General features: G+C 39.7%; 4 protein-coding genes across 7 annotated transcripts in view; 1 reads left to right on the top strand and 3 right to left on the bottom strand.

Annotated features, from left to right (window-relative positions):
- The window catches only part of LOC134812021 (probable E3 ubiquitin-protein ligase HECTD4), an 86174-nt gene that overhangs the window by 24896 nt on the left and 35293 nt on the right, over positions 1-25985 (top strand). For all 4 annotated transcript variants that reach the window (XM_063819197.1, XM_063819196.1, XM_063819199.1 and 1 more), the window contains exons 23-33: positions 4710-4884; positions 5245-5377; positions 5899-6086; positions 6227-7031; positions 7171-7347; positions 7459-7590; positions 7752-7879; positions 8009-8148; positions 8289-8392; positions 8525-8686; positions 12003-12249. In XM_063819197.1, the coding sequence (XP_063675267.1) occupies positions 4710-4884; positions 5245-5377; positions 5899-6086; positions 6227-7031; positions 7171-7347; positions 7459-7590; positions 7752-7879; positions 8009-8148; positions 8289-8392; positions 8525-8686; positions 12003-12249 (2391 nt within the window). The remainder of the gene's footprint in view (positions 1-4709; positions 4885-5244; positions 5378-5898; positions 6087-6226; positions 7032-7170; positions 7348-7458; positions 7591-7751; positions 7880-8008; positions 8149-8288; positions 8393-8524; positions 8687-12002; positions 12250-25985) is intronic.
- LOC134812023 (uncharacterized) lies at positions 8935-10029 on the bottom strand. The gene is made up of 2 exons (XM_063819200.1): positions 9816-10029; positions 8935-9585 (listed from the first exon to the last, which is right to left on the bottom strand). Exons 1-2 carry the CDS (start codon positions 9939-9941, stop codon positions 9031-9033), a joined length of 681 nt encoding a protein of 226 aa, XP_063675270.1. The 5' UTR covers positions 9942-10029; the 3' UTR covers positions 8935-9030.
- On the bottom strand, positions 10126-11015 carry LOC134812005 (uncharacterized). Its single transcript, XM_063819178.1, has 2 exons — positions 10923-11015; positions 10126-10735 (listed from the first exon to the last, which is right to left on the bottom strand). The coding sequence occupies exons 1-2, from the start codon at positions 11013-11015 to the stop codon at positions 10181-10183; spliced, it is 648 nt and encodes a 215-aa protein (XP_063675248.1). The 3' UTR covers positions 10126-10180.
- Positions 13410-24468, bottom strand: LOC134812004 (plasminogen-like). The gene is made up of 6 exons (XM_063819177.1): positions 24329-24468; positions 23903-24041; positions 23613-23746; positions 13931-14166; positions 13687-13798; positions 13410-13414 (listed from the first exon to the last, which is right to left on the bottom strand). The coding sequence occupies exons 1-6, from the start codon at positions 24378-24380 to the stop codon at positions 13410-13412; spliced, it is 678 nt and encodes a 225-aa protein (XP_063675247.1). The 5' UTR covers positions 24381-24468.

Below are 25985 nucleotides of genomic sequence, written 5' to 3'. Positions count from 1 at the left end.
TTATATAGATGACGAAGAGTAGGGGGCCCATAGAGCCTTGAGGAATACCATAATTGATCGTCTTGGGACTGGAATCAACCCCGTTGACTGTGACGAACTGATGACGATCGTGAAGATAGGAGTCGAACCAGCTTAGTGCTATACCTCTAATTCCGTAGTGTTCCAGTTTTTTAAGCAAAATTTTGTGTTCAAGTAGGTCGAAAGCTTTGGAGTAGTCTAACAGTAGGAGCACCGCAATTTGTTTCCTGCCAAGGTAATGAAGGATAGAGTTCTGTGCATTAAGAAGAGCATGCTCGCATGACATCCCCGGTCTAAAGCCGTATTGGCTTTCGAACAGAGAGCCGTTTTTATCAAGAAATTCAAGGACTCTAGTGTGCATTAACTTTTCGTAAATTTTTGAGAATGAGCTAAGAAGAGATATGGGTCTATAGTTAGTGACATCTGTCTTACTACCTCCCTTGTGGATAGGGATTACGCGTGCAGTTTTAAGAGCAGTTGGAAATATGCCCTGTGTAAATGATGAGTTTATGATAGTAGAAATCACACCGGTGAACTTGCTATCATGGTTTGCGACTTTCATCGGCCCAATTTTGGTATCCAGTGTTGACTTATTCTTAAATTTTAGAATCACCTCACTCACCTCAGTTGGTGTTACCGGCCTAAGATACATCGAATTCGATGTTGGGTTCCTAAGATATCTACTAAAACCCCCAGGATCAAAAGTTTGTCTAGCACTGATCTGTGCTTTAATGTTTGAAGCTATATTTGAGAAGTAGTTGTTAAATTTTGCTGCAACATCGGTGCCATTGCTGATAATAGATCCGTCGTCGCCTTTCAGTTTTATAGAATTTTTTTCTTTCAACTTCCTGTTCAACAGCGTGTTAATCATTTGCCATTGCTTTTTAGAGTTCTCACAATGCTCGTCAAAAAATTTCTTATAATATTTTGCTTTAGCTAAGTCAATGTGCTTGTTGCAGAATTTATCAATTTTTTCATACGCTTCATCATTGGCCTTGGTTGAAGTTGTGATTTTTAGGTGGTGGAGCTTATGCCTTCGCGCACACGCATCCTCTAGCCAGGGAAGAATCCAAGGTTTTGGATCTCTTCGTTCATTTTTACGCCGCGGCCTGGATTTGTTCAAGGGGTATGCCTCAACATAATGTTTGGTGTAAATTTCACAAAATTTTTCGTACTGTACTTCACAATTTTCGTGTAAACTCACTTCACTCCAGTCCTCACTTTCGATCAAACTTTGAAATTTAGCATTGTTAGCTTCGCCAAATCTCCGTGCCTGTTTGATACTTGGTTTTTTACTTGTAACCCTCCCGCATGGCCCCTCTCTGTCCCCAAGTAGAAGCGTAGTAAGGGTGGCTAGGTGGTCTGATACGTGTAGAGTAAGCACCTGACAACTTGCCGTGTTCTTGATGTCATTAGAATACACGTGGTCTATGAGTGTTGCACTGTGGTCTGTAATTCTGGTGGGCCTTGAAATCATTTGAACGAAACCGTAGTTTTCAAAAGTTGCAACAAGGTTCTGACTGTGCACGTCCTTATCGTATTTTATTAGATCAATATTGAAGTCACCCGTGAATAAAATGTGTTTACGTGAGTGCCTGTCTAGGCTTCTAAGTACATTATCTAGCAGTTTCATGAACTTATCAACATTACGCGATGGTGAGCGGTAAACATTGATCAGTAGCTTGGTCTTGTTAAAACCTTTGCAGTTGTGGATTTTTATAAATTGGAATTCACCACTTGTTTCTTCCTCACAGCTGAAGTTTGGCCTGTACTGTTCTATTTGCTCCTCTGTACATACCTGTCTATTTACGTATAACACCAGTCCACCCCCACGGCCAGATGTACGTGCTGGTTCCTGTATTATCGGCTCATGAAATCCCTCTAGAAGTATGTCATTAATACCGTTAGGTAGCTTACTTAGAGCGCAGTTTGTTTCATTGAAACTCAGTATATCGTAATTTAGATACGTGTGAATTTCTTCTCGGAAATGAGTTATGTTTTTGTGTAAAGATCGTACGTTTAATGAAAATACTTTTAGTTCATTGGTTTTTGATGGTGAGACATGGACTTGTTGAATGTACTCACATCTTGTTAGCATTTCACTAAGATCTTTCCAATACATGGAGTCGTGCTCAAGTTCCTCTATTTGGTTACCAATTGAATTTATGAGGCTGGATTTATTGTAAGGGTTGTAAGTGTGCCGGATTGAGGAGGAGTTATAATCATCATTTAGATCTATACTGCTAGTGCTGTAACCAGGTATGTTTTCTACGCAGCATTTGACGCATCCTAGCTCATATCTATAACACTTCTTGTGGACTGCTAGTTCACACCAATCACACTCTCTCACATTTCTTGAAGAGTAAGACCAGCCCAGACAACTGTGACATTGCTGCTTGTATTTTTTTGAAGTATTGTGCGGATCTAAGATACATTCATCGCAGGCTCTTATTGGCAAAATACTACTAAGGCATTCGTAGCAGGTCCAATAAGTTTTAGCTAGTTCATCGGCTTCTAATTTAGTTAACTTTTCACATTTGTAATGTTTCAATCGTTCGCACAGTGCACAGTAAAGATGAGGGTGGTTCTTTGGGATCCGTTTTTCACATTTGTCACAGTGGTTTGGCCTGATCTGGTCTACATAACTCGCACATGGTTTCATAGATGAACAATAAGTAAAAGTAAAAGTAAAAGTAAAAATAAAATGATATGATGTATAGTATTAATATAGCACGTAATCCTATCAGGACTGTTTAGCGAGGACTGCTCAGCCCTGTTTGTAAATCAGCCCGTGATTTCCTAGTTTCCTGTACCTATACCTTAATACCTCCTGCAGTTAATTACCTCCTGCTGTTCTAACTGTTCTGTTCTTAACTATGAGAAAACTTTACTTTTACTTCGCAATTATGTAAACACTGTACAGGGTGGGGCGACCGCTAATCTAATGTTAGTCTAATGTTAGTCGTCTACTGTCAGTTGTGTAATGTACAATGTGTAGTGTGTAATGTAATGTACAATGTATAAAGAAGAACGCAGCTGTGTGGCGAGGTTTTAAGTTTAATCAAGGACTATATATAACGAAAAATTGAGCTAAGATAAGATAAGATAAGCGATTTTATCGATGTTTATTTTTCCAAAATGAAGATGAGAATTAGTTGCTTAGATTTGGTAATTCTTTTGTTTCGTTGCGAGATTGTGGCAAGCATAGAATTAAGTTCTGGGACCAAAAGTGGTATGTTGTTCAGAATAAAATTTAGCTCATATCTCATGGTATGTTATTCAGAATAAAATTTAGCTCATATCTCATAGTACATGATAATATCTTGTTACAACACTCATTTGCAGTAAAACTCTTCAACTATACTAATAAATTGACGGCGTAGTGGCAATGGTCCTTGTCTAAAGCCGAGTGCTATCAGTATGCAGTGTACCCAGCAGTCAGTCATTGCTGATTTCCCCGCGTGGTTCAGGTGTAAGCCGTCACGTGACAGGTGAGGAAGTCCGAAACATATGTTCTCAAAGAGTTTGAAATTTGGGGTTCTGAGTGACAGTTTGAGAAGTAATTCATTGAGATAGTTAATGCGTCTGTTCATGTTGTTGTAAGGATCAGCGGACATGGAGAGGTTTGTGATGCAGTCAAAGAGGAATTGTGTTTTGTATTTTTGCACGAAATGTTTCAGGTGGTTGTGCAGTGTTATCGGGTTAGCTGCGGAGACTTTCATCATGTCATTTATGCCTGCTGATATCAAAACCACGTCAGCCTGTTCGATGGATTTGCTGTGCTCATGGAGATCACGCAAAAAGAAGAGGTTCTCTCTAAATGCGATAACAGGCTCACGGAATAAGGAACAGTCAAAGGACGCATTCTTAGAGTCTGATAGTATGAGGACCTTTTTAGGTCGGCTCGCAGTGCTGGCAGGGTTGCGTGGCGGCCTGGTTGATCTAGCAGAGTGATCTAGAAGAACTCGACATGTGATGCTGATTCTAGGCCCAGTAAAATCAGATTCTTGAATGGGTGGAACGCTGTGATCAAACATGTCTTGGCTGGCACGTGACATAGCATACAGAGAGCCGTGGTGTGGTGTAAGTTCTCCCTTGCCATAACCGAAGGCTAGTTTCCTCCGAAAGGTAATTGGGCGGGATGCCCCCAGAGAGATGGTCATAATGAGGCTTTCAGGGTCTATTGAGTCTTCGTTATCACTGTGTGGGGGAATACTGGACGTGTGTTTGTCGTATTTAGTGACCATAAAACTGTTGTAGTGATGAGTTTGGTCGGGGGCAAGTGTTTTAAAGTGTTCAACAATTTGTTTGAGATACGGATTCGTGCTGATGTCCCGTGGACTGTGTGACCCCCCTGCGTACTTGTAGGGTACGTCCCCATAGTAGGCCACTTTCCTATTACTGAATGTGCGGTCATAATCCGTGTCGGCGTCTAACAGGTCAGGTGTGAAGCTTTCAAACGGTGTACCGGGGAAAGTCAAATAGGCAAGGCCAAGGAAAGTATTAAAGTAAACAAATGTGTTTCACCTCCCCACCAGTATCCACATCTATTAACGACCCATTTATTTAATGATCAATAATTGACCAAAACATTTCTTTTAAGTTGCGATGTAGCATTATTAACAAGATTTTGTATATTACCGAGTTGATGGATTATTGCTACGATTAAATTAATTAAATTAACTTTAAAGTTGCGATGATGTTGCGTTGTGGACCACGTTGCGAGGAACTATATTGTGGGGGAATGACGGAACAAGTACGTGATGACTTCAGCTCGACTCTCCAACTCCTAGTGAAACTAACTGCGTCTCATTTGGTACAATGCAGTGAGACTGTCGCCCTTATCTGCATCATACCTTTCTCTAGGTTTGTGGGGGAATATCATTTTTAGTTTTGAGCATCCTTAAAAGGGCTTAGTTGAGTTGATCGAGTGTATTAAAATGCACTTTTCCGTGTGTCTTGAAAAATGAAGATTGCAGTGTATTGTACTCTCGCACTGCATCACAAGCTTTCTTTTATTGTGCGTAACAAGTAGTTATTGTACAGGATCTATTATAATACTCAGTGTCAAGTTCTGCCTGCAGCCTCGATCCTCGTTATTCATTAAACCTTGTTGTGATATTAACACTTTTACATAATCCCATCTCAAATTTCATTGAGTGGTGGGTGAGCCCTGGAGTTCACCATACAGAGTGAACAAATTATGTAATTAACTCTATTATTCAGGACAGATGACGCATGCTTACTGACCAGTGGGTTACTCAAGCTAATTGATACACTATTGGCCGGTTCTAAAGGATCCAACCATGATGTCGAAGCAGAACAACAGATATCTTCAGTCGCTTGGGCTGGATTTAGGGTATAACAGCTCAAATTTCTTTCCCTTTTACAAAGTTGCATCTATCTCCATATCTAAATATATTTTTGATGCTTTTTAATAGTCCTCGGTAACGATAAATTTATTATACGAGATAACCTTATTTTAGTGGCACAACAAGAATAAAAGGGTCTACTTAAATAGTAGCATGGAAGGCGCGACGTAGATGCTCGTTGATCCATGCTGCGCACGGATTTGATATGATTCGCGCGCGTTACGTTACAACGCGCGCGTTTACCGTGATCGAATCCGGCCGGCCTGATCTCGTCGACGCGATATGATTCGATCGACAATTTTTATCGAATTTTATAATTGATCGAAAAAAAACACATCTAGCACTCCACCTTGACCATACATAGCAAGACTCTGAGGTATGAGCTATCGACAGTTATGAACATGGAACAGGAACTGATGGGTTTTGAAACATGGTTATGAATTTTTAACAAAATTTGATATCACCGATATTTAAATAAAATCTAATATTAGCGATATTAATCTTCTAGGTGTTGGCACATCGCTGTACATCATGGGAAAGTCAAGATCAATCCTGGGAGATCAGTGCCCTGGCAAGTCAAGTAGCTATGGTGCTAACCAACCACCTGGCTCGAGCTATTGATACCGCAGGAGTTCAAGATACTTCTGGAAACGACATCCTTCATAACGTTCTTTCGCTGCTACTCAAACTTTCTAAGTCAGTTCATTTCTTGATCCTGCTAATATGATATAATAACGCGTTCCGCCCTCTTGGTATTTGAGACCATTGTCCATTGTTGAGTAGTGACTTTAGGACCATGAACTGATATGAATGACTGACGATTAACACACTTTCAGGACTCGACTGGGACAAGCTATCATATCCCAAGCAGTGTGTATCTCCCACCTGCTCTATCTGCTAGTGGACCACCGACCGAGCCCGAAACTAGTCCTTACTGTTCTCCAGCTTCTCCGTCTAGCACTCCCTCTCCTCTCCTCAAACCAGAGCTCCCTCGTATCTCTCCCTACTGCAGTTCAGGGGGACAGTGCTGCTACTAACATCATACACTTACTAGTTGATAAACTGGGAGAGTATCTCGTGCCAGGTTCTCCAGCGGAGACAGTTAAACTGACACAGATCCTGACGAGTCCTAACAACGATAGCAGGACAGACCCGTGTGCTCAGGATCCCAGCAAGGTTATCAGTTTCAACCAGCGGGTAACTGTCTACATACACAAACGCCCCAATCAGCAGCCTCACGAGGTTATACAGCCGCTTATCAGTGCGGACACGAGGTTGTTCTCACAGACCACCTACATGGAGAAGATTATACAGATGGACAGAAGTATGAGTCAAACTGGCAAGGCTGAACTCCTGACTGATGAGTTCAGGGTTTGTGCAAGGAAAGCAGCGAAGTGGGCTGCCAGTGGGTTTATCATCTCGATAGAGCCGCCAGCTGCTGACGATGGTCAGGGCGAACAGAGACACCATAACACGGAACATCTGTGTTACGAGAAGAACAAAGAGATATTGAGAACTGATCCAGTCAGACCGTTTATAAGTGGGCAGGTTGCCAGCTCGCTGGCTAGCAAGGTCATATCTCTTCTCCACGCTCTCTTGACGACCAGCTCCTCTGTTCTCTGGACCAAAGCTATTGAGCAGGTAAAACGTTACGAATTTTGTAAAGTCCAGTCTTTAACTTTAAGATCTAACGACAATCTGGCAATGTATATTTTTTGTTTTCCATTAACATTATATTCTAAGGCTTCATGTAAGATTATAATCCATTACCCTCTGCCAGGTGCTCGGTTCATCTCTGTTGAAAGGAAGTGATCTTATCAAGGATCTGAAGAACACTGCTACCGCTAGTTCCTCCGCCACTACCATCTCGCTGCTGAGGAACGCTCGTCGTCTCATGGCAGTTCTGGCTGCCCTCGGGGGATTCAAGGAATATATTCGCACTGGATCACACGTCCAGGTGAGAACTTGTTTATACATCGACAATATAAATTACAGTGTAGAAGAGAGAAATGCCTTGCAAGCTCAGGCATATTTGATTTAATTTTATATAACAATTCGATCTTCTCAGATAAAAGGAGAAGTAATAACTGAGGGTGTTGTTACTGCTTTGTCCGAAAGACAAGGTGTTGCAAGTGTACTGGATGATAAAGGAGTCGAGATGAGCTGCCCCATGGCCCGACTAATGCCGCCAAGAAAAGAGGTTAATTTAAATGTCATTATAAAGGATATACTTGTTTCTGAGGTTCTCTTAGATTTTGAATTAATTTAGTGAGTTCGCTATATTTTCTCTGACAATTAGGACCTTAGGATTATAGCTTCCAAAATAAAAAAGGTTAATCAGCTTGCCCTCCATTTTTGCAGGTTCTACCGATAGATAGTTTGGATATAACGACGCAGCTAGTAGACATGCTCCACAAGTTTATCAAACTAACACTCCCTCCTGAACCTTCCTCTGGCGACGCCTCCTCCCCTTCACACGTCGCTTGCAGGTTTCTCTTTTATCATCTTGTGTGTTAGTCAATGTATCAGAATTAAGTTTTACCTCAAATCAGTTCACGGTTACTGTTATTCAAGGATAGTCATTTTAAATCATATAAATTAATCATATTTTGCTTCAGAATTTTAGCTGAGCTGAAAACTCGAGCATTCATGGTGTTGAGTCTGGAGGTAAGAGACCCAGCATTTGCTGACGAATTCCTCAATTTGAACAACGACATCACAGAAACCATGTCATCTATTGCACATCTGTGTACATCAGGTAATTTTTTTCTATCAAAATCCCGAACTGTTTTTATAGGAAAATTTACATCCGACATTCAAAATTTTCATGCATGTCCAAATTCTCAACTGGCGTTTCTAATTTCTACTAGGACCCTGTATCAATAAAACCCTTAACAGGAAACAGATTGACGGTGATAGAAGCCTTGTGTGAACATCTCAGGATGGTCTATCACGACTGTGCTCACCCGCCACCTCCTCCAGTTCCCAAGAAACAGCCCCAGGTTTGTCCTTTAGTGTTAATGTAATTTAATTGACGCATATATTTTGCACATGGTAAAAGGTTAAACATTTCTCATAACCCTCTCCATTATACTTTCCAAAAGTCCCCGATATTGAATTTATCACCCCCACAGATGATCCAGACAAAGTGGGAGAGTAACTGTGACTACCCGATAGTACGGGGTACCATATTCTCACAGTACGGCACGTGTCTCCACTTCCTGGGTGACGTCACACCACCTCCTGGACAACCTAAAGGGGTTCTTATTTACGCTAACTCCCGCATACCCTCATCTGTGAGTTGAGCTGCTTGTAATGAAGTGATTGTTCGTTATTAGGATTGATAAGGAGCGTAAGTTTTGGTATGTCGAGGATTAAGACCAATGTTTTAAGACGCGATCGCGATTCTGGGATTTGATTACTGATTAGTCAATACTAAATTTATAAACTAATTGCTGTCACGTGTCAGAATCTAGATTAATCCAAGTTGGTACAAATAAAACAAGTAGATAATTGCAATCAAAAGCTCAAATTATATCTACAAAGGTGTTTGAACAAAGCTAAATATTATATGTGTAGCGAGCAAGTCGTCAGCTGTTGGTTGGCCACTAAGTAAGGTTGTAATACCTCGTCCCCAGAGCTAGTTCAGGATGATGGGCTGTCCCCAGAGCTCCTGAACAAGTACTCCAGTGCTCTCTGCGTAGCAGACTTTCCCTGGGGCCTGCCAAGTTTCTGTGTAGGGTGTGGTGACCTTGAACTCGTTGACGAAAGCCGTGCAGGTCTTTGATTGTCCAGGATCCGCCTGACAGTTCCAAGAACCACTGTAACTGCTGTAACTCCAGTTCGGTTGCCCGGCAATCAGGTTTTGTGTTTTTGTAGAGATGGAGGGTTTACCGTCGTCAGAAACCACTGGCACAATCATGTTCAAGATAACTCCGTTTTGTACTTTTACTCCAGATTTGATGGTGAACTTTGCCGACTGGACGTTGGTTCCATAAGCGGAAAAACTTCCGGACCCGCCATCACTTACTGTTACTCCTCCAATGTCGTGGCGAGCTATCTTCAGTTCCTGTTTATCCTGGTCGTAAGCCACTTTCGTCAGAGTCCAGTCCGGACCAACCGGTCCTTTACAAACGTCAGAAGGTGTCGGGGTACATTGATGGCAGGACTTCCTGCAGTTTTGCAGCATCCAGGCCTGGAAGACAATAGAGTTAATCTCATGTAAATCCAGATTGATCCTTGTCTTAAAATCACTGGAAAACCAGCATAAAAGCCAAAACGGCATAAAACAGAACCTGAACTGTACAGTGTAAACTACCACTGCAAGAAAACAGTCACAGTGTTAACAAACAGTAACTGTACACTGTACACTGTACACAGTTCCCTCACGAACTGTAGAGAGTGCAAGAGTACAAGAGTACATACCTTGTATACGCCCCCGTCACAGTACCCCAGTTCAGCCCAGTGTATACACGTGTCCTGACTGTCTACACAGTCCCCCGCCACCACACCTAGCATCATACAGCCCAGAAGAACTGCTGTCAGTGTCATGTTTCCTGCTTGTAAGGGAGTTAGAAGAATAATTATGCAGCTTCAATAAAACGGCAGCAGCAAGACATAACATTCGGTGTTAAGTCAAGCCGCCAGGTTGAGATGTGCCGAGAGCTGGATTGGAATCTCATGATCAACATTCGATTTTTGCAAATTGGTTCGAATAAAACAAGCAGGCAATTTCAATCGAAATCTCAACCCTTAACTCGAAAAATATTCAAAATATATCGCCCCCAGAATTAGTTCAGGACGATGGGTTGTCCCCAGAGTTCCTGAACGAGCTCCCCTTTGCTCTCAGCTGAGCAGACTTGTCCTGGGGCCTGCCAGGTTTCTGTGTAGGGTGTGGTGACATCAAACTTGTTCACAAAAGCCGTGCAGGTCTTTGATTGGCCAGGACCCGCCTGACAGTTCCAAGAACCACTGTAACTGCTGTAACTCCAGTTAGGTTGTCCGGCAATCAGGTTTTGTGTCTTTGTAGAGATGGAGGGTTTACCGTCGTCAGAAACCACTGGCACAACCATGTTCAATTTAACTCCGTACAGCACTTTTACTCCAGACTTGTAGGTGAATTTTGCCGACTGGACATTCGATCCAGCGGCAGAGAAACTGCCGGACCCGCCATCACTTACTGTCACACAGCCAATGTCGTGGCGAGCACTCTTCAACTCCTGTTTGCCCAGGTCGTAAGCCACTTTCGTCAGAGTCCAGTCCTGACCAACCGGTCCTTTGCAGATGTCAACAGGTGTTGGGGTACACTGGTTACAGGACTTCCTGCAGTTTTCCAGCATCCAGGTCTGGAAGGTATTGAGTAAATATCATGTCACTCTTGATTGATCTTTGACTTAAAATCACTGGAAACCAGCATAAAATCCAAAACGGCATAAAGCAGAACTTAGCAACGGACTACAGAGCTTATACAGTTTAAACCACCAATGCAAGATAACAGCCACAATATTAAAAACAGAAAAGAGTACAACATACCTTGTAGATGCCCCCATCACAGTACCCCAGTCCGGCCCAGTGTATACACGTGTCCTGACTGTCTACACAGTCCCCCGCCACCGCACCTAGCATCATACATCCCAGAAGGACAACAAGAACAACTTTGCATATCATTTTATCCTGAGTCACATCAGTGGTCAGCGATTAAATAGGATAAGCGTTTTTTGATTAAAAGCAAGAGGTGTAAAAGCGAGCCATATAATTTACGACTAAGTGCCCTTAAGTGTTCAAGTGGGTCTACTATTTATTACAGCTCCGTCGATCAGAATATGGGTCAAAGCCCATGTCTTACATCATGAAGCTGATGAGATAGAGTTAAGACTATGATTACTGAGATGCAACTTTAGGGTAAAATCTATATGAGGACCTATGAGCTTCCTAGTGCAATGAGGGTAAAACAAGTGATCTGCTGAATACTTGTTTGAAAATAAACACTCGTTGATAGTAGTGGTAGTAGTGTACATTGCAAAACGTTCTGGACTGCTTTTATACTCCAACAGTTGGAACAGGTGCTGCTGAGTTGAGAACTCGAAAGTGCTAACAAACTTTACTTATGATATTTTATTGATGGACCAACATTTTCACCTAGAGTTAGCACCATTAGATTGATAAACCTCGTTAACAATAACAATTAAAAAGTAAAACTAACGGTAGTTGTCCCAGTTTTAATTTAGTTGAGCACTTTGCAGAAAACGAATATAATCAATTACTGAATCTCTTCAATAAGGTTTGTTGGTTGTTAAGTACCATGAAATTGCATTATAAGTAATATTATGTTTGTTACAAATTAGCGTGTGTTAACGAGTTTACCTCGACTCAATTCCTCTCTTTTAATGAACTATCAAACAAAATATTGGATAATCTAACTTGAACAACCAAGTTGATTAGTAATTAGTTGTTCTTTTTCTGAATGAATCATGTTTGACGCGAGGTCGTGTAGCAACCGGAGGTCGTGTAGTGTTTACAACCGGAGAAAGCTAGAATTGATACCAAATTTGTATTAAATGAAAAGTGTTACAACAATATATTGACCGAGTCCCAACCAACACAATCTCCCAGGCAACATCCTACTACTACGAGATCCAGCTGCTGCAGAGTGGTGACACACCTGATGAACAGGGTGGTAACATCGTCTCCTTCGGGTTCGCACCCCCTCCACCCTCCAACCCAACCTCCTCCTGGACAAACCCTTCCGGGACTGTTCTATTTCATAGTAACGGCAGGGCTTATCATTACTGCGGCCCTACTATCCTCGCTTGGAAGAGTGTCAGGCTGAATTGCTCTGTGAAAGTTGGGGATATTGCCGGTAAGTTATTTTAAGATTTGTTTGTATGTTACAATTTGTGGTGTTTTGTTTTGTTATCTGTACCATTCGTTTGATATACTTCAGATTGGCGATTATATCTGGATACGAATTAAAACGCATATATAAATCAGTTATAGAGAAAAATTATTTTAGGATATCATTGTAATGAAAATTTAATGTGCAATTCTCATTCTCAGATCATAAAATACTGACGAATGTAGAGTGTAGAACCATGTCTCAAATACAAATTAAATCGAGTAAAGGATAACATTACAATTTTTACACTAATTCAAATTATCAATTCCTTAGTTTGTTGGATTATGACAGATCATCAGTATTAAAAATGTTGTCTAAATTTAAAGAATATTATACTAGTTCTATGTTGCGACAACAAGAAAACTAAGCAATTTTTTAGAAAAGAAATAAGAATCAACGTAATAATTTCAAGGCGATTGTATATTGTATATATTAGACAGAAGAGTCCTAATCCTGTTCTCGTCCAAGTGCGGCGTTTCTCTAGACCCGAATTTAATTGTAGTGTGATTGATTCTCTGAGTGTTTACTTCTCCTGGAATAATTAATATTCGTGTGTTTCATTTAGCAATACGAATAGATATTAAAAGAATAAAGCCTGTAGTATGAACTGGTAACTGTAAAAATCTACAGTCTGTTTACTATATATAGTACTACTAATTCAAATGGTGATAATTTGATCACTAAATTCAATAGATTGAACTTGGTAAACTGCAAAGCGACATTCTAAATTGTATACAACCTTTCTCCGAGTTGACACCCAGACCAATTCTCAGCTTTCTCCTACCTCGTCCTCTTGTCCTTTCCATTAACCAATAACCAATAGCACAGTTACAGACAGAATATGATAGATTACTAAATCATTAATTTTCCATGTTTGTAAGAACTTTTCTTACCTGACCATGTCCCTTGATAGGACAGGAAGAACATGTTCCTATATTTTTACCCTAACTTATAGCAGATTGTTACCTTATCGGACTTTATTTAAACGGACATTAATTTGACGCTGGAGGCCCTAGCGTTTATTTTAATGTCCGTTCAAATAAATTCTGTCCGTTTACGTCAAGTGAGTCTGTCTGTTCCGTCAAAATCAAAGTGCGTTGAAATTGTTCCCAAATGAATTACAATTAACCTACCCGGATATTTAGAGCAAAACGGGGTTTCCTCTGACTCAGAGTCAGCAGTCTTACAATCAGCTGAAAATGTATCATGTTCGGGCTGCGTAGAGTAGCGGAATTCTAACGTACCAAAAGAAAAATACGTAAATTCAGAATTCAATTTTGGTAAAGCTCATGATTAAAAAACAATCGCTGGAAAAACATGTAACACTTGAGATACCATTCACGGTCCTAAGTATCTGATCATGATATTATTCAGAGCAATATAATAAATCAGAAATATAACCTTGTTTAACTTTACAGAACACTTTTGTTGCGTAATCGTCCAACTCTATGTAGTCCTCACCGCTGGGAGTTACAATTGTGTGAACTGTTTTCCCATCCACCTTCACTTTCACCTAGTCGGTTTAAAACATTTGTCATCGCATAAGGATTTAACGGAACATGTATCACTAAAAAGCTTATTTTAAGGCTTTAAATTTACATTTTTTTTCTCTACTTATTCAAGACAGCTAGTCTAAATGCTTTACCTGCGTGAAATCCAGTCCATTATCTCCACCAGTCCTCAAAGATACACATTTGTATTCTCCGATTTTAATATTACTCCAAAATACGCACTCCACATCTTGATTTGTCACGTCAAAGTTAGAATCGCACAGGCGTTCCTCTGTTTCTCCTGCTGATCCGGTGATTTTAACATACTGTGGATTTTCTGTTTTGGCGTTATTTTTGTCCGGCACTGAGTAGGTTATCTTGTACAGAACACCTGAAATGTAAAGGAAATAGTGCATACTGATACGATGTATTTTACCGACTAACGGAAGATGGTTTTATTGGCTGTTGTTGTTCTTAAGACGCAAATGAAAAGGGCTGGAATGAATTTTGGAGATTGGCTGCAACAAAACAGCTGCGACCTCTCATCGCTTCTTGTTTGATTTAAGCTTCATATTTCTTTGAAAAATGGTGGAATACTGTCTTAAATGAATAAACGGAATATGATATCTAGCATTAAACGTCATGCTTCCTTGATTCCAAAGCGTGGCAATCGCAAAAATACAAAGCTTTCACATTTAGTGGGCCAAATAAGGTGACTGAATCGTGCAATTTTCATATTCCCATTTTCCATTCCTAGAAAGCTTGAAACATGGCTCTCACCTTGTTGACCAGTTATTGCTATCTCGGATACACTAAACCAAAGACCCAGTGGCACATGCAGTTTTACCCTGTCTCCATATTTACAGTCAGGTGAAGTATCTGACGGTGTTCCCTGAGTATACACTATGAGTTTGACTCTGTCACAGTAACTACCTTCACAAGTATCACAGTCACTCTGCTTACAGGTCCAGGTCTGGACAGGTTTACCTTCACTGTCATACCAAATAACTTTATCAACACAGTGCACCTGGTTAAGATGTATCTCTAACCAAGAGGTTCCATCAAAACCAGCTTCTTGCCAAGACCGGGTCCCCAGATCCTGGTCTATAGCGTACTTAGCAGCGTATCCCCCATCATTATCGTAGGTTTTAGAATGCGAGGCTGTTACAGGTACTAGCTCTCTATCAAGTCTAGCTCTTAGTGCACTTAGTGAGGGAGGTATTAATGACAGGATAACATAGATAAGCATTGGTATCACCCTGGTTACTGCGTTGGGGTTAATCAGCACTACCTTCAAGATTAACCTCCTATGATAGGGAACTCTTGTGCAGTGTGTAGGTTTTATATTATCTTTATAATCTGGGCATAATTCCTAAAATAGTTACTGGTCAGAAATATTTATATGGTTGATATTTTGTTTGTGCGCAAATTAGTATTTTTCACTCACACCTCAAATTAAATAGTTTAATAGTCACTACGGCAGCACCTGAATTCATATAAGTTACATTTTCTCATCAGTTAGTTTCATAGGTTGTCATCAAGCACAGTAGAAAGCATGCCACTTAATCCAATAATCTTCACTCACTTAATTAGCCGTCCAATCAGGCCTATCTTAGTTAATCACGTGACACACCATCCCATTTATGATCTTCCGTTTTAGTTCACCTTGTTGATAGTTTTTGTCACGATTCATCCGTAAACTCTTAAAATTCCACCCCACCTTAGACGAGACAGAATTCTACGTTTAAATTTATTACTCACATGTTTAGTTGAGAGAGAGATCAGTTCTGGAGTTTACCATTTTATTTACGTTACCATCTTTACTTTTCTACAAAACCCCAAAATTTAAAGTCTTTCACTTTGTTACCCTACCACTAAGTTCGAGCAGCTAGGTACACTAAGTGTGCTACATTTTGGTGCTGCGACCAGGATTATTGTTTGACCTGGTTAGCTGCTAAACGTCATTCCGTGTTGAACTTCGAAAAAACACTTTTATTTAATTCCTCGAATTTAATATTAAGTTCAAACCTTAGCATTCCTTGTGATTATTTTTGATCGTATTTAGTTTATTCGAACTATAGAAATAACGAAGTAAGTTAGAGAGAGTTGAACCCGAGTAGCTGGTCGTGAACATAATAAAATTTGTACCACCTAATTTGAGGAAAGAGAATGTGAACTTTAAACAATTAGAAGTTGACTCTGAGGAACCTGTTATCGAAAAAGCTGTAGATTCAGATCTTTATCAAACTATGTTTGGAACTTGCATCAAACCGACAGTATTGGATGATGATGAAAGACCACCTAATATAAACGAGGATGATCTTAATGATGCTGCTCAAACAAGGCACGGTTACTTTTTGCGGTCCACGACAAGGAGAGCAGATTAGACTGAACTCCAGGTAGACTGAATATTAGAACGCATTATTACGAAGATAATCAATATGTGTACATTATAGTATTTGGTATCACGGCATGAGCTGTGATTCGATCACAATATAGTTTAAACATTGTATCATATGGTTGTATACTGTAAGTCAAACAGCTGCAACAAATACGTTACTCATAGTGGAATTCGTAGAAAACATTTCGGTACAGTTGATCTGATGGAGTGGCTAGAATACGTTAGAATTGCGAATTGAGGTACAGCTATAATACGGTAGAATTCAGCTATAAGTACAGTAATTTGAAGCAATCAAATTACCTCAACATTAGTTCAGTTACCCAGTCACTTAAAGTACAGTATGCAGTGAAGATGAGACCTCACAACAGCAGTTGACATAGAAAGTACGATGTATTTGATTTCATAGTGAAAAGAGTTTTGTGAAGAGAAATGTATTAACGAGAATGATTTACAGATGGAATTAAGAGTTTTGAAGTGTGAACAAGTTTTGTATGAGTAATAGGCGCAGAATTCACGGATAATGGAGAAAGTTTATTGCAGGTCGGCAATAATTCGATTAATTATACCGTATGAGAGCTCGAAAATGGCCGGTAGGAATATCTGGGTTATGAAAGAGAAAAGAGGAATGTTACCCTTATATTTTCTCTTTGTAACACCATAATCTAAGATTCTTACCTGTATACGAATAATTAAACGATAAGTGAATATGATATATTTTACAGATTTGAAGCTATGAAATATGGAACTGTACTCATTGGTTTCATGTTGTGTTGTGAGATCACAGCTGGGTTGGAAAAAGGGTTTACACAGGTAAACCAGTTTTTGAGCACCACTGCTCAAATAACTAAAGAAGAGTTGGGTTTGGCACTTATACCGGATAAATTACTGGCCACTAGCACCGAAAACATTCTACAATCGGTATTCATGAAAGTGGCAGCTCCTAGGCCTCCTGAGAAAGTGTGTCAATTACCGTGCACTCCTGACATGACCAAAGTAACGGCCATGACTGATAGAAGACATGCGTGTTGGATTGAAAAATTGGTCCCTGCTAAGAGTTCGATTCTTGAGAGATCGGACCAAGAATTCACCGGAGGATGTTTGGCTAGATGTTTATTAAATCCACTGTGTGGCCTCCTCAGTTTGATTCATCGACGGGTACGTGTTTTATTCAGACACCTTTCTTGTACAACCTGAACGCTATAGACGACCATTCCAATAGCATATCCGCTAGATTAGATTGTTTACTTGAAGAGCATCAAACGACTAGAAAAGCGCTATGTCAGAATGAAAATCCACTCTTTGAAGCTGTTTTACAGTCCATGTTGCAAGCACAAAACAGTCTTGTCGATATGCACCTGCAGAAATTCAGAGACATCAAATTTTCATATGATCTTAACGTAACTAGTGATCGCATTGTTAGTAGACGTAAAAGAGGACTGTCTTGGGAAGCATTTGACCCACTTGGAGAAGTACCAGTAATTGGATACTTTTATCAGCTGTTGAAAGCACCCAGTGAGAATAAACGAATTAAGGAACATTTAGGAAGTTTAGAACGTCGCTTTTACGATTTCGCAAATCAAGTTGTAGAAGGATTTGAAAACACTCGTACATTTCATATGGATGTGTTACAAATCATAGACAGGCAATTAGGTTCAATTTATGAACAAATAGCAGGTCTTCAGTGTGATATAACTTCATTAGCGTCCTTGATGGTTTACCAGCAAAGTTTAACAGTGCATCATTCAAAACTCAATCGAATGTTTTTTAGTACAGCACACGGCAAACTCTCATCTACTATAGCACAAACCCTGACGCTGAATGATTTGAAGTTGATAACACGCTCAAATCCGAATTTCCAAGGTTGGGAAGAGGGATGAGCTCCTTATAATCCCAGCCTTGAACAGGGGGAGGCGGATCCGCAAGGATCCGGGGACACGTTAAACAATTCTATAGTGCTGGAGAGGAAACTGAAGGCTCCCGTGTCTAACGAAGTGTGAATTAACACACTGCCTTGGTACCCTCTAGTCGGCCGTGTTTTCGGGCTACCTGGTGTTCAGTACCTGGAGCTTGTCACCCCCAGGACTGGACATACGTCCCCAGGCAAGTGGAACACGGTGGTACGTGGACGACAGTCCACACCTAGCTAGTATCTTATCTTTTTGAACCCCACAAAGGTGGAAAATTACCCAGAAAGGGAGTAAATAAAAATTTGGAAGATAAGATCTAGTGAACAGGCAAGGCAAGAGAAAACGGTCAAAGTTCATAGTTGTGACAGCTAAGTCCTCTATGGATAAGACCGTCGGTGGAACCTAGGAGTGTCAATCCCACTTACTGGTCATCCATCGCTACAGACTGGGTCCCTTGCCGGTAGGTTCACATATGCGTAACATCCTTTTATGTAAAAGGTTGCGTGATCTGCTCAATGTACAGTCGGGCCTACATAAGCTAAAAGCGACTTGGTCTTTGTGATCGTCCAGTTAGTAAGCGAATGTAGCTGTTGTGATCAAGGGGATTAAAAAGTGAACCTTGGGAAGCAATGGGCAGTTCTTTAAACTGCGGGAATGGGGTCAGCTCAGACTGCGCCTGGTTACACATAATGATTAAGTAAGAATAAATAAGTAAGTAAGGGTGCATAAAATGAAAGGTATGATTGGGTTGAAGAAGTTGAAATGTGACAGGAGGTCGAAGACCAGAAGTGACATTGTATAAAACAAACCCAGAGGTTTTATACCGGGTAGCTGATTTGATCCTGCTCAAAGTCGACCACCACGAGAATAATGTATTGTTGTTTCATTTCCTACTAGTAGCACCTAAACTAGTACCTGGATCATTACACAGAACGTACAATGCGGTCAAAATACCGATTACTCCTAGTAAGACCTCTGCAACCTGTTTTCACGTCAGCACACCGAATTCGATCATTTACAAGAATAAGAAATTCTTTGAAGTAGATCTTACGGACTGTACCATTACTGACGACATAATTTATTGTCACCAGGAATTTGAAGATAGATTTTCTCCCAGCATCAAAGAACTGCCGTGTCTTAACAATGAGATCACAACTTGTGTCACCATTCCGTTAGATTCATGTGAAACTAAAATGGTGTTTACAAAAGCCGGAGCATTAGTTTTTAGTCAAGTAGATGTCTTAGCAATGCCCAAAAATGAAACGACTAAGTTAGTTGTTGCAAGTGTACCTGAAAAATCTTCGTATTTTTTTGAGTGGTCGCAATATAGAATGATTCAGTGTCAACAGAACATAATGTACGCCCTAGACAACTCACTCACTGTAAGGAATTTAACCGAAAAAAGGAGTGAAATTAGTTTAGACCTGAACAAGTACTTGAAGATCAGGGAAATACAGTATCACGCTCAAAACATATCTATGTTGAGTGAGCGATTAGAGAACACAACGCAGATAGCTCTTCAAGATTACCAACCGAATTATCTTGGTCTTGGTGCTTCAAAGAAAAAGTTCTTTGAGTGGACGTCATTGTTTTCTACCATTGCTACTGTTACATCAATTGCCGTGCTAATAGGTTTAATATGTTACAAAAGGCTTAAGAAAAACAGCAATCTACTTCAAACAGTATTAGCAACAGCGAGACATGAGAGAGAGATCAGAAGGTTAAGGCACCAAGAGCTTACACCTGTCATACCTTCCAATCTGCAAGTTACAGATTTGAACGATGGTAATCCACAATTCAGCTGTACCGAGATAGTACCGTTAAGAGCACATATTGAACGTTCCACAGTCACAGTCACGAAAAGCAGAGGAACTCAGTACGATCCATATTGTGTACAATCCAAACGTGAACATTGTCGTACATTAGACATATCAAGCACTTCGTCAAATGAAACTGTACACAAAACCAACAAAACTCGGACTACTAAAATAGTAGGACCATTTCTCTCTGACTAACGAAAAATGGAATTATCGAAACAAGAAAGCTCTAGATTTGTTAAACCGTATTGTAATTTTTTATATAGTCGCATAATTAATACTCACTCCGCTTTATAAGTAAATATTTAACATTTTTTTAATTTAAAGTTATATCATTGCCGTTTTCGTCTTTTAAGTTTCATTTAAGTAAGTAAGATTGCTCGTAGTTGTGCTCTTCATTTTTCTTTTCTTCATTATCGTCGTTTGTCTTAAGCAGTTTAAACTCAAAGTTTCCCTTTGATTTTCCGGATCCATTTTTGATAAAGAACAAACGAAATATGGAATAATTGAAATATGGAATAATTGAAAAATGGAATAATTGAAATATGGAATAATTGAAATATGGAATTTACAACATCAATCCATTCAGTTACCCAATGAGCGACACGGAATCGATTATAATAATCCAAGAAGACTGGGACGAACTGGATGTACCTTCGATAATGGACGAATCATTTGCCATTTACGACTCAGAGCCACCAACGTTTACGGGGACGGGGAAGGAAAAAAAGAATAAGGAAAAGGACCCAGTCTCGAATCAAGATAGATTCGCAGATGCTGAAGAACAGAAAGTTGAACTTGAAGGAAGAGGAAAAGGACAAATCAAGATACAAAATTCGAACAAAGCTATAATGGGCAGAGGACGAGGGAAAGCGACAGAGTTGGAAGGCGGGATAAAGATAAAACTAGGAAGAGGAAGAGGAAGAACGAGCGAAAAAGTGAATGAAGACAGTGAACGAATGAAGAAAGTTTTGGTAAAAGCAGGGGAAAAGAAGATAAAACTAGGAAGAGGAAGAGGAAGAACGAGCGAAAAAGTGAATGAAGACACTGAACGAATGAAGAAAGTTTTGGTAAAAGCAGGGGAAAAGAAGATAAAACTAGGAAGAGGAAGAGGAAGAACTAGCGAAAAAGTGAATGAAGACAGTGAACGAATGAAGAAAGTTTTGATAAAAGCAGGGGAAAAGAAGACAAAGTTAGGAAGAGGAAGAGGAAGAATTACAGAAAAAGTGAAAGAAGCAAGTTCAGCAACCCTCCAACGAACCACTGTCGCCATAGGACCAGCTAGACCAGTTAGTCCAGCAACCCTCAGACCAGCATCTGTCGCCATAGGACCAGCTAGACCAGTTAGTCCAGCAACCCTCCAACCAGCATCTGTCGCCATAGGACCAGCTAGACCAACAAAAGGAGCAAAAATTACAGAATTTGTGAGGCTCCCGGGTCCTGTCATTTTGGACCCGGAGATATATAAATACGTTAACAACGTAGCCTGTGATTTAATCTGCGAAATGAATGATCGAAAAACAGAAAAAGAGCCAGGGGAGTTCGTTACGATCCGGGACAGGGTCTTGAGGCTGCAAAGCCTGCTCTTCGGGGCCCTGGAACGAAGAAACGGAATTCGAATAGAGAATAACGGGAACAAGATACTTGAGAAACAACGCTATAATCTCGAGGCATTTTGTGGCCCGATCCTGGACATGACAAAAGAACTGTCAGACCCAAAGAACTGGAGGCCACTACCGAAGATCATGAAAGATATGAAAATAGAACAATTGATCAAGCTAACGGAGCGCCTCATGAGAATGAATGACGATTTGCTATATCTAAGAACTTAAGAATCATGACGAAGGAGCAGAAGGAGACGAAGAAGACTGAAATAGACTGTAAAACTAAAAGACGAAAAATTTGTTTAATATTTTGAGTAAATTGGTGATGTATAGTATTTAAGTGTATATTTGATCCTTATATAATACTATAATACCTCCGCCACTGAGTGCTGCGCGCTATAATTCCCGACAGCTTGCTGGAGGGAATTTGCGGGCACGAAGTTGCGGAGGTATTATATTTTATAATACCTTCCGGTTCCGATTGCAGAAGGGGTGTAATCCGATACGTGCGCATCATACAATATAGTGTCTAATATATAGAACGCCAGTGTTATTTGTTTTGAAACTTGCCGCCAGCCAGTCTGAGTCTGGGCTGATAATACCCTCGCTTCTCTTGCGGGAAAAATGAGCAAATTATCAGCCCTCGGTGTCCCCGAGTTTTAGTGGATATAATTCCCGGAAGGTATTATAAAGGTTAATTGTTTGAAAGAACTGAAAAATACGAATAAGGAACTGTGTTTTTATAATTTGTTTGTAATAGTGTATTTTGTGTTGATTTTATTTAAGTGTATATTTGTTCCTTATATAAAGGTTGATTGTTTTAAAGAACGGAAAAAGAAGTATAAGGAACGGTTTTTTAAAATTTTTTGTATCTAAGTTTATTATTAATAAGTTTTATATATTAATAAGGGGAGAAGGGAGAGTTGTGCAGTGTGTAGGTTTTATATTATCTTTATAATCTGGGCATAATTCCTAAAATAGTTACTGGTCAGAAATATTTATATGGTTGATATTTTGTTTGTGCGCAAATTAGTATTTTTCACTCACACCTCAAATTAAATAGTTTAATAGTCACTACGGCAGCACCTGAATTCATATAAGTTACATTTTCTCATCAGTTAGTTTCATAGGTTGTCATCAAGCACAGTAGAAAGCATGCCACTTAATCCAATAATCTTCACTCACTTAATTAGCCGTCCAATCAGGCCTATCTTAGTTAATCACGTGACACACCATCCCATTTATGATCTTCCGTTTTAGTTCACCTTGTTGATAGTTTTTGTCACGATTCATCCGTAAACTCTTAAAATTCCACCCCACCTTAGACGAGACAGAATTCTACGTTTAAATTTATTACTCACATGTTTAGTTGAGAGAGAGATCAGTTCTGGAGTTTACCATTTTATTTACGTTACCATCTTTACTTTTCTACAAAACCCCAAAATTTAAAGTCTTTCACTTTGTTACCCTACCACTAAGTTCGAGCAGCTAGGTACACTAAGTGTGCTTCACTCTCTGCGAAGAAAACTACAAACTGATTGAAACCCTCGGAGTAGAGCGTTTAAAGTGTTATCGGCTCTCGACAAACTTTCAATGCTCAAACTATCACTAAACACAAGCCTCCTGGCCTACCTAGTAGCTTATTGTCACATGACCTATTCCAGCCTGTCAAAAAGCGCATATTTATATCTATATCAGTGATCTAATACCAGGGGTCTAATCTACAGCTGAGCAGATGCCTAATTGTCCACGAGCCAGGGTGTTGCCTGTGAGATACTGAAATTATAACCTAATGGCCTGGTCTCGTTGCCATAACACAAGGAAATATTTAAGCTACGGAAAGAATTTGGACCTCTGTAATTGGATAATTAAGGAGACATGTGTTCGTTTCGGTTGTTATTATTATTAACGTAGAAACACACTCTTCTCACGCTAGATAATAGCCTGCCTATCAACTATTGACACTTCACCAACCAGTTAACCGAATAAAGTTCTGACTGGAACACCGAGGGATTCGAACTCAAAATCTCAGGGTCAACGAAGAAAATCATATTTCTGTGATCTTTCGTATGTACAAGAAAATATCAGCATGAAAGCTTAGCAGTTACCTGTAGCACAGTCGGGTATTCCACAACCTTTCCATCTAGGTTTCGTCCCCTCTGAGTTGTAGCACCATGGTCCAGTATCTTCTGATTCTGGGTTTCTACAGTAGTTGTGATCTCCCAACCCAGCATCAGGGAATCTGATTAGAATGTTATATTATGTGGGTAGTCTGGATAGCAAACTTTTTGGTTCGGAAAACAAACAGTTATGTTATACATGGCGCTATTAATGCAGCAGAATCCACCCTGAATTTTACATTGTTGTTGCTTAGTTAAATAAAGTGTTCATCGCTTACTTTGACATTTTTCGGGTATGTTGATTTGGTGTTTGTGATGTCCACTTCTGGCAGACAAGTCCATTCTCCGTCCTAGCCTTATATCCTCTGTATTGACGACCGAATTGGTCTGTCTCTCCGTTGTAACAATCAATGTTTTCTGATTTGAGTATATAGGTAATGTTAAAGGTGAGTATGTGGACAATGTTATGTTGCACGGTGATAAAACATCTTTCTTCATTTAAGTCGTTCTTAACAACTGCACCAGCTAACAGCAAATATCTTTTCTATTTTCAAAACCTTCAAATGCTATAGACATAGTACTTGATATTATGGATTTTATCAATTTTTACGATCACTCAAGGAAGCTATCAATTGATGCACTCAGCACTCAGTAGTTTTAACACCAAAGGTAACTAAATTTACCGGTTCATAAGACAAACTAACCTTGAGAATAAGCAGAGTCCAAGGACACCACTAAAATCAGGAACATCAACATTGTGCAAGAAATGCTGGTAAGGCTAACAAAATGTCGCACAGACCGAAGCTCTCTCTCCTACTGTCTTTCCTTTGTAATTTGAACAGCTAATGGTATTGTAAGAGCATGTTAGTTTTTGGGCGAATACAAGTAATCTCTGAAATCGACGTTTCGGCACTCATAATTGAGTGCTTCCTACTAGTACTAAACACAACAACGAAATGTTAAATAACAATTTTGATTAGTATGAAAATAAATTGCCGCTCCAGAAACTAATCAACTACTACGGCTAATATAAATACTCAAACGAAAATATAACAGCCTCACATATTAGAAACCGCTTCACTGATATCGAATATCTATAGCGAATTTTCACAGCTTAAGTTGTGAATGCTCTGGACTAATGGCTATACTCTATAATACTTCTATAGTTCAGCAACACTTAAGTAATTATGTAGGGCCACAACGTCCTATGTGGTTCTAAAAGTTTTACTGGTGCTCTTTTCGTTGCCATAGCATATTTAGGGATCATTCACATAGTATTACGTAAGCAAGCCTAAAGCAGCTAAAGAGGATGGGGCATGGTAAAGCTTTGCATTTCACACAATAGTTGTGTTTAAAGTGGCCTTAAGGAGGGGGAGAGGGTATATATAGGCCAAAAATGGCCTAAGTAATATGTGAACCATCCTTGCGAAAATGTTTTAAACTCGAAAAAGTAGTCGTACTTATAATTAGATATTTAAAAAGACCTGGTTCTGTTGGACTGATAAATGAAAAGTATAAATAATATCAAATTTACTGTATTAATGTTAGCCATCAGTCTTTACGTTAAGTTGGTAAACGGTAAAAGATGACAGTAGCATAAGTATAGTCCCTATAGTTAAAAACAATACATATTTTGGAGGAATAGTTTGTTAATATTATTCTTTATGTTGAACGAGCTAGCCACAGCGATTAGGGGTCGTTGATTACGTAATCAAATTTTTAATTTTTTACCGATTTTCGAAATACCAATTGGACAATTTTCGTTAATTATGTAATCAAAATTTTCGTTTTTTAAACCAATTTTCGTTTAGTAAGTGCTTTGCGATTATTTCATTCATCAATCCGTTGTGATAGCTTTTAATAAATAAATGGGGGGGGGGGGGGGGTGTGTCTAATCTTGATTACGTAATATAGGAGGGGGGTTAAGGTTGGGTCTTGATTACGGGGGGGGGGGGGGGGGGTGTCTCATCTTGATTACGGTGGGGATGGCGTATGGTTGAGGTGATGTGTGCACTGTTACCCACTTGTAGCTGTGGTTTTACCTCCAGACTGGAAACTAGTGCTAAATTGGTTCAAAATGCTAATTCAGAGAGGCTAACCACGGTGTCGCTACCTTTTGTTTACATGCGCAGTTCGTTGTGAGAAACAGTTACGCTTATAATTAAATCTACATAGTTGAACTATAAGCAGACTCATGTCAGGCTGGGATGGTGACTAGATGGCTGTTATCCAACATGTATATATTCATTGGAGACATCTTTTATATTGGATGGGTCACTAAGGAAGGTTACCCATATTATCTTATGGTGTTACCATGTCCATCTGCCATATGTATTATGTATCCCTAGAAGCGATCCAGAA

Source organism: Bolinopsis microptera, chromosome 2, assembly GCF_026151205.1.
Source record: "Bolinopsis microptera isolate Bmic1 chromosome 2, MBARI_Bmic_1.0, whole genome shotgun sequence".
Lineage (NCBI taxonomy): Eukaryota > Metazoa > Ctenophora > Tentaculata > Lobata > Bolinopsidae > Bolinopsis > Bolinopsis microptera.
This window is presented reverse-complemented; position numbering and strand designations above follow the sequence as displayed.

Excerpts from the sequence above, each read along its gene's own strand:
- LOC134812023 (XM_063819200.1), bottom strand. The coding sequence starts at position 9,941 with ATGACACTGACAGCAGTTCTTCTGGGCTGTATGATGCTAGGTGTGGTG. Across the intron at positions 9,586-9,815 it reads GTGACGGGGGCGTATACAAG|GCCTGGATGCTGCAAAACTG; the intron begins GTATGTACTCTT and ends ATTGTCTTCCAG.
- LOC134812005 (XM_063819178.1), bottom strand. The coding sequence starts at position 11,015 with ATGCTAGGTGCGGTGGCGGGGGACTGTGTAGACAGTCAGGACACGTGT. Across the intron at positions 10,736-10,922 it reads GTGATGGGGGCATCTACAAG|ACCTGGATGCTGGAAAACTG; the intron begins GTATGTTGTACT and ends AATACCTTCCAG.
- LOC134812004 (XM_063819177.1), bottom strand. The coding sequence starts at position 24,380 with ATGTTGATGTTCCTGATTTTAGTGGTGTCCTTGGACTCTGCTTATTCT. Across the intron at positions 23,747-23,902 it reads CATACCCGAAAAATGTCAAA|ATTCCCTGATGCTGGGTTGG; the intron begins GTAAGCGATGAA and ends CATTCTAATCAG. Across the intron at positions 13,799-13,930 it reads ATGGACTGGATTTCACGCAG|GTGAAAGTGAAGGTGGATGG; the intron begins GTAAAGCATTTA and ends TAAACCGACTAG.